Source organism: Dendrobates tinctorius, unplaced genomic scaffold (assembly GCF_039654945.1).
Source record: "Dendrobates tinctorius isolate UK_male_01 unplaced genomic scaffold, ASM3965494v1 ptg000135l, whole genome shotgun sequence".
Taxonomy (NCBI): domain Eukaryota; kingdom Metazoa; phylum Chordata; class Amphibia; order Anura; family Dendrobatidae; genus Dendrobates; species Dendrobates tinctorius.
In genome coordinates, this window is record NW_027361803.1 from 8,101,974 (window position 1) to 8,119,752 (window position 17,779).

The 17,779-nt window shown below is 46.0% G+C and overlaps 1 protein-coding gene across 3 annotated transcripts in view; it reads right to left on the reverse strand.

Annotated features, from left to right (window-relative positions):
- NPR3 (natriuretic peptide receptor 3) overlaps positions 1 to 13,916 on the reverse strand; it is an 80,157-nt gene extending 66,241 nt beyond the window's left edge. For all 3 annotated transcript variants that reach the window (XM_073543897.1, XM_073543896.1, XM_073543895.1), the window contains exon 1: positions 12,612 to 13,916. In XM_073543897.1, coding sequence (XP_073399998.1) covers positions 12,612 to 13,275 — 664 coding nt within the window. In that variant the 5' untranslated portion in view covers positions 13,276 to 13,916. The remainder of the gene's footprint in view (positions 1 to 12,611) is intronic.
- Positions 13,917 to 17,779: the final 3,863 nt, after the last annotated feature.

Here is a 17,779-nt window from a genome sequence, read left to right on the forward strand (position 1 = left end):
TGCACCAGCAGAATAGTGAGTGCAGCTCTGGGGTATAATACAAGATGTAACTCAGGATCAGTAATGTAAGGTATATACACAGTGACTGCACCAGCAGAATAGTGAGTGCAGCTCTAGAGTATAATACAGGATGTAACTCAGGGTCAGTAATGTAATAAATGTACAGAGTGACTGCACCAGCAGAATAGTGAGTGCAGCTCTGGGGTATAATACAAGATGTAACTCAGGATCAGTAATGTAAGGTATATACACAGTGACTGCACCAGCAGAATAGTGAGCGCAGCTCTGGACTATAATACAGGATGTTAAGGCCCTTTTACATTTAGCGATGCACCAGCGATCCAACCAGCGATCCGACCCGGTCAGGATCGCTGGTGCATCGCTAAATGATCGCTAGTGAGCTTTCATACAGAAAGATCTCACAGCGATGCAGCAGCGACGCAGCGCACGATACTTACCATTCACACACAGCGATCCTGCGTCCTCCCGCCCGCCTCCACGCGTCGCTGGACGTCACAGCAGGAAGCCCAGCAGGAAGCAGACGACGAGAAATGGAGCCGGACATTCTCGCGCGATCAGCGATGAGCAGCGGGGGAGCCGGTCGCTGGTAAGTATCACACATAGCGATATCACTAGCAATGTCGCTATAACGTCACAAAACCAGTGACGTTTTAGCGATATTGCTAGCGATATTGCTTAGTGTAAAACCCCCTTAACTCAGGATCAGTAATGTAATGTATGTACACAGTGACTGCACCAGCAGAATAGTGAGTGCAGCTCTGGGGTATAATACAAGATGTAACTCAGGATCAGTAATGTAATGTATGTGCACAGTGACTGCACCAGCAGAATAGTGAGTGCAGCTCTGGAGTATAATACAGGATGTGACTCAGGATACGTAATGTAATTTTTTATAAGATTAATTCTATATGGACACTAACAAGGTGAGCTCTGCTACACTAGTTTCCATGTTTGCTAAATATGAGCGAAACTCTTTGCAGGTAATGAATTATGTAATTTTGTCACAATAACAATTACACGTGATTCATAAACCTGTAGATACAGCCAAAAAGTACAGGAACTTCAAGTTCTCCCCATTCACATGGAAATCAGCTACATAAGCCTGTGGGGCAAGTCCTTCCTGTGTGATGATTTTTGTAAGACTTTTTTGGAGCCCAAATTTAAAGGGGCCTGTCACTATGGCACCTCTCAGCTGGAAAAAAAAGATATATGGAATCAACTTCTTGCACCAGTGTAGTATTACACAGGTTCCTATTTAATAAAGGGATGACATTTTGCCATCACTTTATAAATATGGGGTCCATCTTCTGTGACCCCCCCAATAACCCTCAGAATGTGGGATTGAGCATTGGTGCAACGCTGCATTACCTTGCAATTTTTCCCTGTACAGAGGAGCGTAAGCAAACCAGCTGTGCAGGGACCTGCCGCCAGGTGACAGGGGGCGCTGTGCACGAGAAAACCCATAAAGAAGACACAGCGCTTCCTTCATTGTCATCAGTGGGGGCAACGCAACTCTGAACCAAGCATAATATAGTAAAACGTCTCAGCAGCCATGATGGCAACAAAGGCCAGAACATGCGATACCAATATTAAAGGATACAGAATAAATGATAAATGTATCAGTGGGGTCCGCCCTCTGGAAATCCAACTGATTCAGAAAACGGACCACCATTCACTTTCATGGGTCTGTGGGAGTAGTAGGGCGTGTGTGACCACCATAAACGAACGCAACCACTCCATTCATATAAGGGACACAGAACTCCTGTTTCAGATTTGGTAGATGTCCCAGTGGTCGTATCCCCGATTGTTTGCTCCGCCTGTTCATGTGTTGCGAATGAGAAACGGAGAGTAATCTGCTGGCAAACACCTCTAGTGGCTGATATGAGATAAAAAGGATTGGGCATGCTGAAATCCAACAGCCCCATCATTTTTTTTTTTTTTCTTTTATCTCCATCACTGGGGAAAATCACGACACCACCCAAAGATTAGATCTAATATATAATATACAAGGACTGGGAGGGAATGTGTCAGCAATGAAGACAGGATTTGAAGAGTCAAAATTAGTGGTAAGGTGTTATCTGAGCATGCAACACATGCGGGGATCTGTATGTGCTGCGGCTGTCGAATAGCCGCTAGACATGCAGCCACAATGACTTGAGCATTTTTTGTTTAGCACGCATTTTCAATACTTGATTAGGACTCAAGTATGCTCAGATAACACCTTATCCGATCACGCTCTAGATCTATTTTGACTATTCCATCATGCAGAGTAAAAAGATTAATTAAGTCAGCTTTAAAGCGTGTCAATCCTAATATCTCAGCTCCCTGGACCCATGTGACCCCAAAGTGGGGGCCTATATGCCTAAAAATATTCCATGTTTTCAGTGCAGGCTTCAAAGACTAATTCAGCTCTGCTACATCTGTACTCACTGTACTCAATAGTGGAATACCATGTAAATGGGAATTATCACCTTGTTAGGGTTTATGGTAATTAGGGCCTGGGCAGGGGATTATGGTAACATGTCCCAGGGATTAAAGCCTTGCTTTGAAAGCTGTGTGAACATGTCGGTGAGGGCGGCCTCTGTTTCCCGCCATGCCTGCTTGTGCCAGTAACCTTTTGCCACATGATAAGGTTACAGTGAATATAAGTCTTTTTACAAGGAAAAAAGAAAAAAATCTGTTTTACACAATGTGTTATTTAGTCTTTAGCAGAGGATTAGAGCGAGCGCAGATTATTCCAAATTGAGATACAGAGGTTATAAAGTAGTAACAGAGGTTATAAGCTCAACGGTAATATCGCAGGGCCCCATTGCCTGCTACTATCAATTTCCCATATGGAGCACTTCAGTAAGAAATCAGACTTGCTTGACCAGCTACTTAATCACAAGTTCAAAAAGTAGCCAGTTTTTGCCTTTATTTTATTCCCTATTTTTTTTTTTTAATCTACCATATGGTTAAAGAGATATGGGCCTTTTTTATTTTTTGCTAATTCGTATGGTCTTTACAAGGGTGCGTGCTTCACAGGATCCTCGGGGGCGTGTCTTTCAGCTGCTTTGCATTATTACCCAGTGAGCCACGCCCCCTTGTCAAAGACCATAAAAATAAGCATTAAATAAAAGCGCCAATATCTCTGGAAATAAACACTGCCTCCTTATACTGCTACTTGTCGGAGGCAGTGTTTTCTCTCCGCATTCAGGTGTTAATAATGAAGTGGCAATAGATTGGGGTACAGTTATAGGGGGTGGTTGGATAGTTGGCGCCGTAGTATTTTGTTAAAAATGCAAAGGTTCTGGGTTGTTCCAGAAACTTCTCCCAGATACAAGAGATGATGGGGTAGTTGATACCATTGCTTTTGCCCCGCATCTTCCACAACATGTAACAGATCATTTCCAACACACATTTAGAAACAAAATCCACTGTAAAATCCACATTTGGTTGTGATTTTAACCCTATCCAGACAAAATGAGTGAAATCTTTGTCAAAAATCCACAACTTTTCCTCAAAAAAATACATTTTTAGCATTTTTTTGCTCATAACTTGCCTCCACTTTATCACGTTGGCGGCACTTATCCGCCCTACATGTATGTATACACCTGGCTGCTGACATTTTAGAATTTGGCTATAACAGCCAATCTGAATTGACGTTTCATTTTTCCAGCTCAGGTTTCAAAATGGAAGCTGAACTTTTATTGGTTGCTATGGGTAACAAGGGCCCCTACAAGGCAAATTTAGTACATGAGGCCTAGTGTGGAAATGCAGAGCAAGAGGCGAATATTAGATTATATATCGTGCACTGTCATATAAAGAGTCATGAAGACCCTACAGATCACACACACACGGCGGTATCCATGTATTATATAGGGTCGTACACAACAAAAATGGCCGCCTGGTCGTTGTTATCACTTTTAGCTGCTCCGCTTTCTCCTGAGGTGTCTATATCTCCTCCTACCTTGCCCATATTTGGCACGTGGCAAACACCACCATTGCGGCTGCGTCCAAACCAGGCAATTTTCCACTTTCGTTTTTCCCTGCCCTACAATAATGTACTTAAAAAGGGAAAAAAATCCAAGTGCAATGAAATAAAAATCATTTCCATTATAGTTTTTTTGGGTTTCCATTTTATGACGTTCATTATGTGGTAAATATATATATCTAATATATAAAGCTCAAAGTGTATGTGTGTGTGTCCGGGATAGGCATCCGCACCGTTTAAGCTACAGCCACAAAATTTGGCACAGTCACACGTCTGGACCCCGAGAGCGTCCTAAGCTATGTTGTGAGGCGAAATTTTAACCCCGCGCGTTCCAATTCATCAAACAATTTTGCCCCTATCTACATACTGGGGGAAAAAGTGTGCGCGCGTCAAGCCCCGCCCCTCATTATGATGTCATAATGCCCCTATTTGCATACTGGGGAAGCAGTTTGCGCGCGTCAAGCCCCGCCCCTCATTATGATGTCATAATGCCCCTATTTGCATACTGGGGAAGCAGTGTGCACGCGTCAAGCCCCGCCCCTCATTATGATGTCACAATGGTTGCCATGGCGACGCTGATGTCATCATAGGTTGCAAGCCCTGCCGCCGCTCATTAGATTGATGTCATAATGGCTGTCTATGGAATGGAGGATGTGTATGATGGGTATATGGGCATGGGACTATGGGATGGCGGATATGTATGATGGGTATATGGGCACGGGACTATGGTATGGAGGATGTGTGATGGGTATATGGGCACTCTACTATGGGATGGCGGATATGTATGATGGATATATGGGCACGGGACTATGTTATGGAGGATGTGTGATGGGTATATGGGCACTCGACTATGGGATGGCGGATATGTATGATGGGTATATGGGCACGGGACTATGGGATGGCGGATATGTATATGGGTATATGGGCATGGGACTATGGGATGGAGGATGTGTGATGGGTATATGGGCACTCGACTATGGGATGGAGGATATGTATGATGGGTATATGGGCACGGGACTATGGGATGGAGGATGTGTGATGGGTATATGGGCACTCGACTATGGGATGGAGGATATGTATGATGGGTATATGGGCACTCGACTATGGGATCGTGGATATGTATGATGGGTATATGGGCACGGGACTATGGGATGGAGGATATGTATGATGGGTATATGGGCACGGGCCTATGGGATGGAGGATATGTAAGATGGGTATATGGGCACGGGCCTATGGGATGGTGGATATGTATGATGGGTATATGGGCACGGGACTATGGGATGGAGTATAATTATAATTTGCTATAACTAACCACAGTTAGTTACTATGCCCGGGCAGCGCCGGGCTCTTCAGCTAGTATATATATATAAATAATTTATTTTCTTTACGTGATGAAAAAAAATACAAATTTAGTTTTGTGTCACCATTTTCTGAGACTCGTAACTTTTTTCTTTCAGTGGAGCAGTGAGGGCCTTTTTTTCCGTTGCTAGCTGTAGTTTTATTGGCACCACATTGAGCTGGGGTACATACAATGATTTCATGGCTTTTTAGAGGGGGGGGGGGCAACCAAAAAAATGACAATTCTGGATTTTTTAGTTTTTTTTTTTATCTTTTTGTTACTTTATGACATTTTTTCATACGGGTTTTACTTTGTAGGACCAGGCTCTTACAGATTTTGAAGAAACTTGGGTTCAGCCTCCTGTGCCCCGCGCAGCATCTACCCAATTCATAACCCGCGGTTACCGACATGCCCGATCCTCGACAATATGGTCTAAACGTGCAAAATGCAGGGGTCAATACAGCACAGTATGGGTACCTCAGTATCCAACATAAAAAGGGCCCTAAACATTAACCCTAGGGGCCCAGAAATGACAAACGCAATTTTAGAATTGGGACCCCAAACTCAGGAGCCTGATGTAATAACCGGGATAGTCATGGATACTGGTGGTGCCCTCACTGGTTCCCAGTATCAGCTCTGAAGGCAGGTGACGTTCAATGTCGAAAAGCAATAAAAACAAAGGAAGGATGCAAACTAATATTTGTAAGCGTTCCTCCCGGAGCCCAAGAAGGAGCCGGCGGTACGAGCTGACGTCTGTCCAAAACTTAATGAGGTTTTAGGTATAGGAACTCGTGAAATCCGCCCACATTTCCTGTAAATTTCCACAACAAGGAAGATGCTGAAAATACGATAATGACTACAACCTCCGACATCGTGTCAAAATCCCATAAGGCCCTTTATGGAGTGACGAAATTCTATCATATAGGGTTTCTCAACTGAAACTTGGCTAGATTATGATCCGTGTAGCCAATATGATGGCTGCACATAACTTCTAGGATCAGACAGCTCTCCATACACTATAGATTAGGCCGGGGTCACACTTGCGAGAGCAATGCGAGTAACTTGCCTCAATACCCGGCACTGCCGCCGGCACTTGGAACCGCAGCGGTCAGCTACATAGAAATACATGCAGCTGCCCACTCAGGTCCTGAGCGCCGGCGACAGTGCCAGGTATTAAGGGCAGAGACTCGCGCAAGTTTCTTACATTGAACTCGCGAGTGTGACCCCGGCCTTCCTGACAGATCCAGATATTCCTTGACCAGGGGTAATCCAGCCCAGCTCGCTCCTGCATCGGGTGGAGAGCGGGTCACTCACATCATGTCTACAGATATCTGCAGAGCACCTGTCCTATTCTAATGGAACTTGTTCCACTGACGGATAATTTATCCCTAAGGCCGGGGTCAGACTTGCGAGTGTGATGCAAGAAACTCATACGAGTCTCTCGCATCAATAACCGGCGCTGACGCCGGCACTCGGGACTGGAGTGTGCGGGTGCATGTATTTCTCCTGCAGCCCAAACTCTGGTCTCGAGTAATGGCCGCAGCACTGGGCATTGATGCAAGTTTCTCGCATCGCACTCACAAGTGTGACCCCGGCCTAAGGTAGAGAGAGTCATAAACTACTGCCATACCCCAAGAGGAAAAATACAAGGAATGTCAAAATCCAAAATGCTTGATTCCACTACCCCCTTCACGCCCAAAGTCTGGGTAGTGGTTGGGAGGCCCCCATACACAGACTGCATGCCATTGCAACCAAGATCGGTGGGTCCACACGTTTACCCCACGATGGGTTTGAAAAGTATGGACAGTAAATCATTGTCCGGGGTCATCTCAAGCTACGCAGATTGATCCGGTCTAACGATCCATTGAGATGACCCCAAGCAATGATCAGAGGGGGCAGCACACATGCAGATCCATAGGCACACTCTTGGAAATGATCAGTATGTGCGCCGCCCCTCTGTTGAGACGACTCTGGGCAATGATTTGGCGCCTGTGCAGAGTCTCACATAGGCGAAGAGAGAAGAGCGACTTGTCAGTCAAAGACTGGAGACTGACAGCGGGCAGGGAAATAAGTACGCAGGCATTGGACTGCTTAAAACTTCAGAGCAAGAAAGAGAAGCATTTAATAATCAAAGGGCCTTTATAAACATCCTAGACAGCTTCCCTTTAAATCCACAGGTTAAAATTCCAGAGATTTAATACTGCTCACATCTGATACAATTGTATCTAGTCCAGACATATCTAGCTGCACACATCTCCTTCTCCTGTCCTAACAGTTTGTTACAACCTATCGCTGCAGGTCAAATGGATCAGCCTGGACTCCAAATATTAGGAATATTTTTACATCCATCTCTTTGTTTGATATTTCAGCCTTTACACTTGATCAAGAATTTGCTGAAAGCAGAGATCATGAAATAATGAAAGTCTACTAAAGTTATAGAAATTTCCCAATTTATTAGAATTCGGTTTCAATCTAGAATGGATAACTAGATCTCCAATATTACACCACATTGTGGTGCCGTGTGGTACTATGCTGCGATCACAGACTCTCTTGGCTTTCTGTCCCCTGTAGATGCGATAAGGCAACAGTCAAGCCATCCTCTATAGCTCATTCCTTCATTCACTGCCTGTGACATGCATGTTGCTGCACGGAGCCTCTCCTGTGCCTCACACTTATCAGAGTCTCTCCAAGACATCTAGTTACTTAAAATTTATGGGCCCCAATGCAAAATCTCTAACAGGGCCCCCAACTGTTATGGGTCGTTAATAGTAAAAGTCTATTCTTATGGGGCCCCCTAGGCTTCAAAGCACACGCTGCGGATTCTGCTGCGGATTTTTCAAAAGACCTGCGGTTTATCTGCGGTTTTCCCCTGCGGTTTGACCCCACTACAATAGAAAAGGTGTAAAACCGCTGCGAATTCCGCACAAAGTAGTGACATGCTGCGGTTTTTGAAACCGCAGCAAATCCGCACCGTGTGCACTGCGGTTTTTGATTTCCATTGAAAAGAATGGTACTGTACTCTGCAGCAAAAACTGCTGTGGATCTGCAGCAGAATCCGCACACACCCTAAGGGCCTAGGTACAATAGCAAACCCTGCACCTATTATAGGGACGCCCCTGGTCACCAGCATTACTGCCTGCAGACTGGGATATTTACAAGTATGGAGAATCTGAATTTAGAAAATGTAAAATATTTACAAAATGACTAAACCTTACATGTGGGATTATACCTAGAATATACAGCGGACAGACATTGCTCAGGTGAGAGCTGCAGTACAGTTTACGGCACCAACTGCCTTGTAGAGTTGCCAGTTGTGAGCACTGCAGGCTAATGGTGCTGTCCGCCGGTCACGTACGGCACGGCCAGCGGGATGTGGGTCAAGGACTTTCAGGAGTCATTAACCTGGATTTACATGTGATTCCAGCACACAGGATTCTCAGTGTCATAGAGTTTAGGGTTTTCTGTCGACCCACAAAAATCAATAGGATCTGCCAACAATGTAATTTTTTTTTAGGGATACCCCCCAGGGGCATAGTCATAGAGGAAGCAGTTGCATCTTAAGCTCCTGTGTCACATAATAAGACATCAGTATTATAATTGGCTTTTGGTAGGTTGGGGTCCCATAACAGATTTTGCATTGGGGTTTCAGCTTACGTCTCCATTTCCCCCCCTTATATCTCCAGTAGCAGAAAAGATAGATGTGAACCCATCCAGTCCAAATATGAAAGCGGCTACAGAGAGCATCCCCTGCGCTGGAGGACCCAACAGGCCCATATATTACAAACTGATTTCATTGGAAGAAGTGCAATACTTAATTCTTCCTGCAAAGGCACTGCAGGAGAATCAAACACTTGCTGCCTGGTACTTTCACAGATAAAGTCAAAATGTTGGGGGGGGATCTATGACCCCAAAAACTGCTCCATCTATTACAAGTAACCTCTTCTAACAAAGCGGACAGAAGTTCAATGACAAATTCAGCATTGCTACATCTGCTTCCCCAGATCAGTACAATCCACGCAGCTGGACAACCTGCGATCAAGGACGGTCTTCTGATAATCCAGAAAATCTGATAATCCGCCAAAACCTAATTCATTAATAATCTCCCATCGGGTCCCAGCAGTCGGACCCCACTGATTAACAAGTTATCACTTATTCTTACCCCTGATGAAGGGGTTGTCTGGTGGAAACAAGTTGACTCTTTACTTTAGGAGTAACGTATTGATGTAGCAGAGCTGAATTTGTCATGTTCACATCTCACAGAATTAACTAGTTACTGGTTGATCGATATGTTCAACCAAGCCCAGATGTGCGATATTTGGACGGAGTTCCCTTTTATGATTCTGAATCAGGCTGCTGATCATTTAATAGATGTAGATTTACATAGGACTGCAGTTAAAGCTGCTTATCCTTGACTTCACAATTCACAAAGTTTAATGACAACAGCTCTGCTACATCTCTAAGTATGAAAACATTAACAGAATGTCTGTAATTGCTGGAGTGTGAAACTAATGTGATTTCCACGTGGAGCTCTCCCGTAACCTAGAACAAGGCGCGTCGCTCACCCTTCTCCTTGGGCAACCGAGGGGCAGAGGTAACAAGGAGAGAGGCCAAATCCTTATGTAGGCTCTCAGTCGGCTGCAGTGTCAAGGGACATGTATAATGGTCAGGTGCACGTATGTAGCAGAGCTGAGCTTGTTATTCAAACACATTGCAATACCAGATTTCCAAGAGAGCTGAAGCCCCAGCCTTACTCAACCTCAGGAATCGCAATGTGTTTAAATGACATACTCAGCTCTGTTACATCTATACGAGTGTCACGGCTGACGTCATTATGTCACCTCCGATCCAACACAGTAAGTTTACCTGCAGTCCTATGAAAAAAAATCCCTCAAATAATGCATGAGAAAATGAGAGAGTGCTACATAACAAACTCAACACTGCTACATCTGTACATACAACAGGGTTTGAATAAGTTTACACGACAAGATCATCTAATGCTATAAACAGTAGTTCTCCGGTAAATGATAAATTCAGCTCTGCTACATTTGGACAGTTTCTTACTATCCTCATACATTAAGTAGTCAGTTAGCTGCGTCAATTTACAAACTCAGCTCTGCTGCATTGACAAACTCAGTTTAGAAAAAAAGATGTAGCAGAGCTGATTTTGTCATTGTCTTTACATACTAATTTTATGAGTAAAGATAATACAGTATCTTTACCAGCAGTTCTATGTAAAACCACAGGTAACCCCCATTGTAGTTGCAGGGAGTTGATCAAACTTCAGCTACAATCCATGTGACAAGCTCAGCTCTGCTACATCTGCATTCAATATACTTTCTCATTATGTTTGGCAGTCAGAGATCCCCCAGATGTCTGCAGTCGCTTTTTTGTAATTCTTCAAAAGAACCTAATCCTTGGATACAAGTGCGGTATCTAATCTCGACTCCATGCTTTAATTAATGTCATCAGACCTGACTAGGACTACAACGTTAGGGAAATCCTAGTCCCAAGATGGATTACAGATGTAGCAGAGCTAAATCGGTTGTTTGGCACCACTCACTGTGCTGCGGGTGGCTTAAAAATGTCTAATGACAAATTCATTTCTGCTACATCAGTGGTAACAAATATGTGGGAGCAAAAGACCTTATATTGCTGCACCTGATGGCAGGGGCTTGTGAAGGGTTAATATTCTTCTGCTACCATACATGCCCTCCTACAGATCTAGCAGACTTTAGTGTCTCTTTACTTTGAGGTGGCATTATCATCACCTCTCAGTCATATGTCACACAGCACACATATCAGGATGTCAGTATGAACTGGGCCAAATGACAAACTCAGCCCTGCTGCTTCTTTCTACACCAGTCACTCATATGGGATTTGGGGGGTACGAGCGAGGGGCAGTGACAGGACATTTCTCTTATTTGTAAATGGTACAGTGCTACAGCTGGAGCAGACCTAAGTTTCTCATCTACTGTGAAGTTGCAGCATGATCATCAACGGTCAGTCCTATGTAAAAAAGTACTTGTCACACACTTATCACAATCATCGGGATCTCGAGGTGTCCAACTAGAGGGATACAAGGGGGGCACTAACAAGCCTCTATGCCTCCACCAGGGTATGTAGGCACTGAACTCTGCCCCAGGTGAAGGAGCTCACTGCACTGCGCCACTGACAAACTCAGCTCTGCTGCCTCTGCACAGACAAGGGTCCCTTACCTCTCTGAATGGAATCATTCTGGAGCCTACACTACATGGAAATGGAATCACACAGACAGAGCAGACCTACGTTTCTTATGTATGTTGAAGCTGCATCATTATCATCAACGGTCAGTCCTATGTAAAAGTACATGCAAAGTCATCCTCACTCATCATGATCTTTATATGGCTACAGGGGACACTAACAAGCCACTTAGTCATGACCAGGGCATGTAGACACAGGACTGCTGCAGAAACCTGATCCTCCAAGACTGAACAGTGCCAAGGACAAACTCAGCTCTGCTGCATCTCTCTACAATCAGCCGCAAATAAGTGGCTAAAGCACGTCTCCCAGTTCTGGATGTGAAGGGTTAATATTCTACAACTACTCACAGGTGTTGCAGACCTAAGTTTCTCCTGTATCATTATCGACTGTCAGTCCTATGTAAAAGCACATGCACACTCACTACGATCTCCATATAGGGGGACACAAACAAGCCACAGCGCCTTGTACTAGTGCAGAGATCTGCGCCAATGACAAACCCAGCTCTGCTGCATCTTTATGCATGAATCACCCTCCAGCCCCCTACAGCTGGAGCAGACCTAGCTGTCTCTTTGTGGATGCATCCTTATCATCAGCTGTCAGTCCTATGTAAATATTGCTGCTTGCTCCCCAGAGGGGGCTCCACACGCCCCTTGTCTTGCCCTAAACTCCGTGCCTCAGCCCGCACAGCGCCCGCTCCCCTCTGCCCCGGTCCGCACAGCGCCCGCTCCCCTCTGCCCCGGTCCGCACAGCGCCCGCTCCCCTCTGCCCCGGTCCGCACAGCGCCCGCTCCCCTCTGCCCCGGCGCCCGCTCCCCTCTGCCCCGGTCCGCACAGCGCCCGCTCCCCTCTGCCCCGGTACCAGCTCCCCTCTGCCCCGGTCCGCACAGCGCCCGCTCCCCTCTGCCCCGGTCCGCACAGCGCCCGCTCCCCTCTGCCCCGGTCCGCACAGCGCCCGCTCCCCTCTGCCCCGGTCCGCACAGCGCCCGCTCCCCTCTGCCCCGGTCCGCACAGCGCCCGCTCCCCTCTGCCCCGGTCCTACCTCGCTCCTTGTTCTGGATGGAGTGCACGATGTCCTCCACGTCCACATGCTTGGCCTCGTCGAAGCTGTGCACGGCCATGTGGTAGCCGTCCTCCTTGAAGGCGGTGTGGACTCCCTCCACCGTGAAGTAGCAGTTCCGCTCCGCGCCGTCGTCACTGTACAGCAGCAGCGCGCGGCTCCACTTGTGGTAGCGGAACAGCCCGAGGAGCATCTCGCCCATCTTGGTGTAGGCAGGCGCCACGCGGGTCAGGTGGGAGTACTCGTCCGCCTTCTGCATGAAGCCCGTGGCCAGAGCCCCGGCGGAGATCATGGGGATGTCCCAGTGGGAGGCCAGCCGGGCCACCGGGGCCGCCGCGTACTCGCACACCGGGCCCAGCACCACGTCCGGCTTCTGCTCCTTCAGGGCGGCGTCCACCAGGCTGAAGAGCGCCTGGTTCCCGCAGTCCGAGTCCCGGTACGTGACATTCAGCGTGAAGCCCGGCAGCAGGCTGGCATCGCTGTGCACGGCCCGCAGCGCGTACTCTATGGCGGGCTGCACCCGGCGGATGGAGAACATGTAGCGGTCATCGCGGGGCAGGATCGCCAGCATGTTCACCGTCTTATCGTCCAGGGGGGCGCCCTGTGCTAGGACCACCAGAGCCACGGCCAGCAGGAGAGAGGCCATCCTGAAAGGGGAAGCGCGGTGGAAGGTGGGCTCTGCTCCTGTGTAGCCAGGTGGGCTCTGCTCCTGTGTAGCCAGGTGGGCTCTGCTCCTGTGTAGCCAGGTGGGCTCTGCTCCTGTGTAGCCAGGTGGGCTCTGCTCTGATCAGGGGTTCTGTAGCTGTGTAGCCAGGTGAGCTCTGCTCCTGATGTTCCGTGTAGCCAGGTGAGCTCTGCTCTGCACCTGCACTTTGTTCTGTATCTGTGTAGCTAACTTCTGCTCCTGTGTAGCCAGGTGAGCTCTGCTCTGCCCCTAATGTATTGTAGCTGTGTAGCCAGGTGAGCACTGATCTGTTCCTACCCCTGTAGTTGTGTAGCCAAGTGAGTTCTGCCCCTTCCTCTGATGTTCTGTAGCTGTGCAACCAGGTGAGCTCAGCTCTGCTCCTGCCCTGATGTTCTGTAGCTGTGTTGCCAGGTGAGCTCTGCCACTTCCTCTGTTGTTCTGTAGCTGTGTAGTCAGGTGAGTTCTGCTCTGCTCCTGCCCCTGATGTTCTGGATCTGTGTAATCAGGTGAGTTCTGCTCTGCTCCTGATGTTCTGTAGCTGTGTAGTCAGGTGAGCTCTGCCACTTCCTCTGTTGTTCTGTAGCTGTGTTGCCAGGTGAGTTCTGCTCTGCTCCTGCCCCTGATGTTCTGGATCTGTGTAATCAGGTGAGCTCTGCTCCTGATGGTCTGGCTCCGTGTAATCAGGTGAGTTCTGCTCTGCTCCTGATGTTCTGTAGCTGTGTAGTCAGGTGAGTTCTGCTCTGCTCCTGCCCCTGATGTTCTGGATCTGTGTAATCAGGTGAGTTCTGCTCCTGATGGTCTGGCTCCGTGTAATCAGGTGAGTTCTGCTCCTGGTGTGTAGGGATTCTCTACGGTAACAGGCTTCTTCTCATTGATGGCACCTCTGCTGTTTGATCTTATTGATTCTTCTTCTTCTTTAGTTTATCCCCAGTTTAAATAGTGTGGCAGCCAAGCCTGTTACCACACATGGTGCACTCACTCAGAAGGGGCTTTTTTTTTTCTCCAGAGTTACTCATTAACATTCCCACGTCATCTGTCTGACAGCCGCCTCTTTCTTAAAGCTGTACACACCGCACTTAGCAGCAGGGTATTGTTTGAAAAAAAAGTTTAAAAGAAAAAGTGCAAAATAATTAAAAAAAAAAAATTCTGCATCATGTGACGGAGCAGGGGGGGCCCTATAAGCGCTTATGGGGACAGAGATCTTTCTTGGTATGCAGGCAATCTGCAAAATAATAGAGAAGCATGCAGAGAATGTCTAACACTTCACATCCCCATCCTCTAGAGCCACTTACTGACTCCTTCCCTGGGCTGGGAAATATGCAGGTATGGGGGGTGGGGGGCATGCAGATGGAGCAGGGCTGTGTTTGTCATTTACCTCTATGCTAATATGCTATTTTCTGACAATATACCTGTAGGATGTAGCAGAGCTGTTTTTGATGATAACTCACTATGTTATGACGTTTTACCTGAAGGATATAGCAGAGCTGAATTTGTCATGTAACGTGATCATTACTCCCTAAATTAAGATAGGTGTCAAATGTAGCAGAGCTGAGTTTGTCATTGAACTCTGTGATAACTCACTATGTTCTAATTTGCCTGCATTTGTCAGTTATGTCGGTGATAACTCTCTCTAACCTTTGGGATGTAGCAGAGCTGGGTTTGTCGTTTAACCCTATGATAACTCGCTATGCTGTGACAATATACCTGAAGGATGTAGCAGAGCAAAGTTGAATTTGTCATTTAGCGCTATGATAAGTCACTAAGTTGAGATAATATAGTAGATATAGGTGTCCAATCTAGCAGAGCTGAATGTCATATATGATGTGGTAATAATTTACCTGTTGGATGTAGCAGAGCTGAGTTTGTCATTTAACTCTATGATAACTCACTATGTTATGGTAATATATCTGGAAGATGGAGCAGATCTGAATTTGCCATTATATCAGGAAGTTAAGATAATACGTTGCTGTGGGATGTAGCAGAGCTGAACTTCAAGACGTAACGACTTGTTAATTCATGACATTTATGTAGAGCTGTGTAGCAGAGCTGACATTGTCATTTAACTCTTTGAAAACGCGCTTAGTTAAGATGATTTTCTATAGACCTGTGGGATATAGCAGAGCTGACTTTTGCCATTTAACACTAGAATCAGTAAGATCATCTAGAGGGCAGAGCGGTCAGAAGCCGCAGGGCTGAGTATGTCATTCAGCACTATAATAACTCTTGATATGTAGGAATACCTGTGTCATGTAGCAGTGCAGAATATGTCACTTAACAATGTTAGAATCCTCTCGGTTACGATTGTATGTAGGTTTCGATGGAGTAGAGTTGAGTTGGTCGTCATGTTTAGTCTTGTGCAGGCGCTCATTGGGGCGGCATTAGTTGGGAGCATAAAACTTCATGCACAAAATATAAGGAATTGTGGCAAATGACAAATTCAGCTCTTCAGGATTCTAACTGAAACAAGACCAACTTAAAGGGCCATTCCCAAATTATCACATTTATCCTTAGGGTAGGGGACACCTTACTGATCGCTGGGGGTTCGACTGCAGGGACCACCCAAACCCTATCACCAAGCTCTGCAGATGTGCACACGCTCGACCTCCGCTCCATTCATTGTCTATGGGACCCTCGGAGAAAGCCAAAAGATGGTACACCTGGATCCCACAGCCCCCATCTTGGGAGGGTCCCAACAGTGGGACCCTCACAGACAGTGAGCTAACCCTTTAATTACTCTAGTAAGAAATAACCCTTTCAGTACTGTGTTTTTGCTCTTAGTATTAGACTGAAAGTACACTATACAGATGTAGCAGGGCTGTGTTTGTTGTTATGAAATACCTGCTGATATCAATGTCTCATCCTGGGTTTTATCTAGTAGTTTATCACCAAATTATCTTATCTTAGGAGAGTTAGCAGACAGCACACATAATGTGCAGATGTAGCAGAGCTGTGTTTGTCATTTTGTTATTAGCACTTATCAGGCTGACATCACAGAGTCTTATTTGTCATATTCCAAATGATCAAAGTTAAACTTACAATTTGAACTCAGACTGTGCAGCACGCAGATGTAGCAGTGCTGAGTTTGCCATCGCGCAGCGCTCATGATACCTCCTACATCATGAAGTCCAATTTGTCCTATTTTTTTACTATGTAATTCAAAGTAAGACTGAAGTATTGCAATAAAGTAACAACTGAGCCCCCAAATAGTGAGATAACACATTCGGCTCTGCTACATTCGAATATTTTTTTTTCTTCTTTTTGTTGGGAAATGAATGTTTGTTCCTTGGATTGTAAGGGTACGTGCACACGCTGTGGAATGGGGTGTGGATTTGGCCGCCCGGATTTTGTAAAATCCGCAGGTCAATCTGCAGGTCAAAAGTCCTGCTGTTTTACCTGCGGTTTTTCATCTCCACAATGGAGCAGGTGGCAAACCGCAGCAGAATCTGCAGCATGTGCACACAGCCTTAGAATGAGCGGATTTAGTAGCCGGAGCCGGGCAGGAATCCCTGCAGCTTCTGGTATGTTTCAGGGCACGGCGTGGAATTAGTGCTGGGGGGATCGCAGCAGACACCGGAGTGGAACATTCTTTGGGGGAACTGTTTTCACACTCTTATCTAATGAAGCTGGAATGAGAAGCCAGAGTGAGTGAGTGAGTGGCACTTGGATCCTGCAGTCATTTTGTACAAAAATAAACATTTTTTTTTTTCCTAGGAAGGTAAGAAAAATTTTTATTTTTTTTTGGAATTTTGAAGTAATGACAAGAAAAACAAGTAAATAAATAAAAACAAAAATATTTGGCTTTGTTTCCAGAAGTATTCGCCTTACAGGAGGGTGAAAGTTCTCGGCCTATGAATAATCATCTGAGAGGCTGTGGAGGAGCTGACTGCAGCTCTTGTTTCTCTGGGAATCTCACCGGAGAGGTAGAGGAGGAGCTGGGGTTACAGTGTGCGCTCTCATTCCTCCCTGCAGGCTCCAGCTCACACACATATTCCTATGGAAAGCTCCCATGGAGTGATGCAGCAGAGACGATCAGGTTTTTCATTTTTTTTTTTTTCGCACGTCGTGAAGTTGGAGAAGATTGCCTACTTTCCTATGTCAAGCCATCACCAATATGTGAAGATAGGCAACGACAAACTCAGCTCTACCCTGTCCAGGGGATGGACTGTGTGAATGCTGTTCGGAAGCTGTGAACTGATATGTCTACTGTTATATTATCCATAGGTTTCTGCAAAGAACTCCACAAGAGATAATAGAAAATAAATAGGACAGATAGAGAATAGATAATTAGATAGATAACATATAGATAATATATAAAAGATACATAGTCATGGCCAAAAGTGTTGGTACCCTTGACATTGCTCCAGAAAATGAAGTATTTCTCCCAGACAATAATTGCAATTACACATGTTTTCTTATACAAATGTTTATTTCCTTTGTGTGTATTGGAACAGCACAAAAACACAGA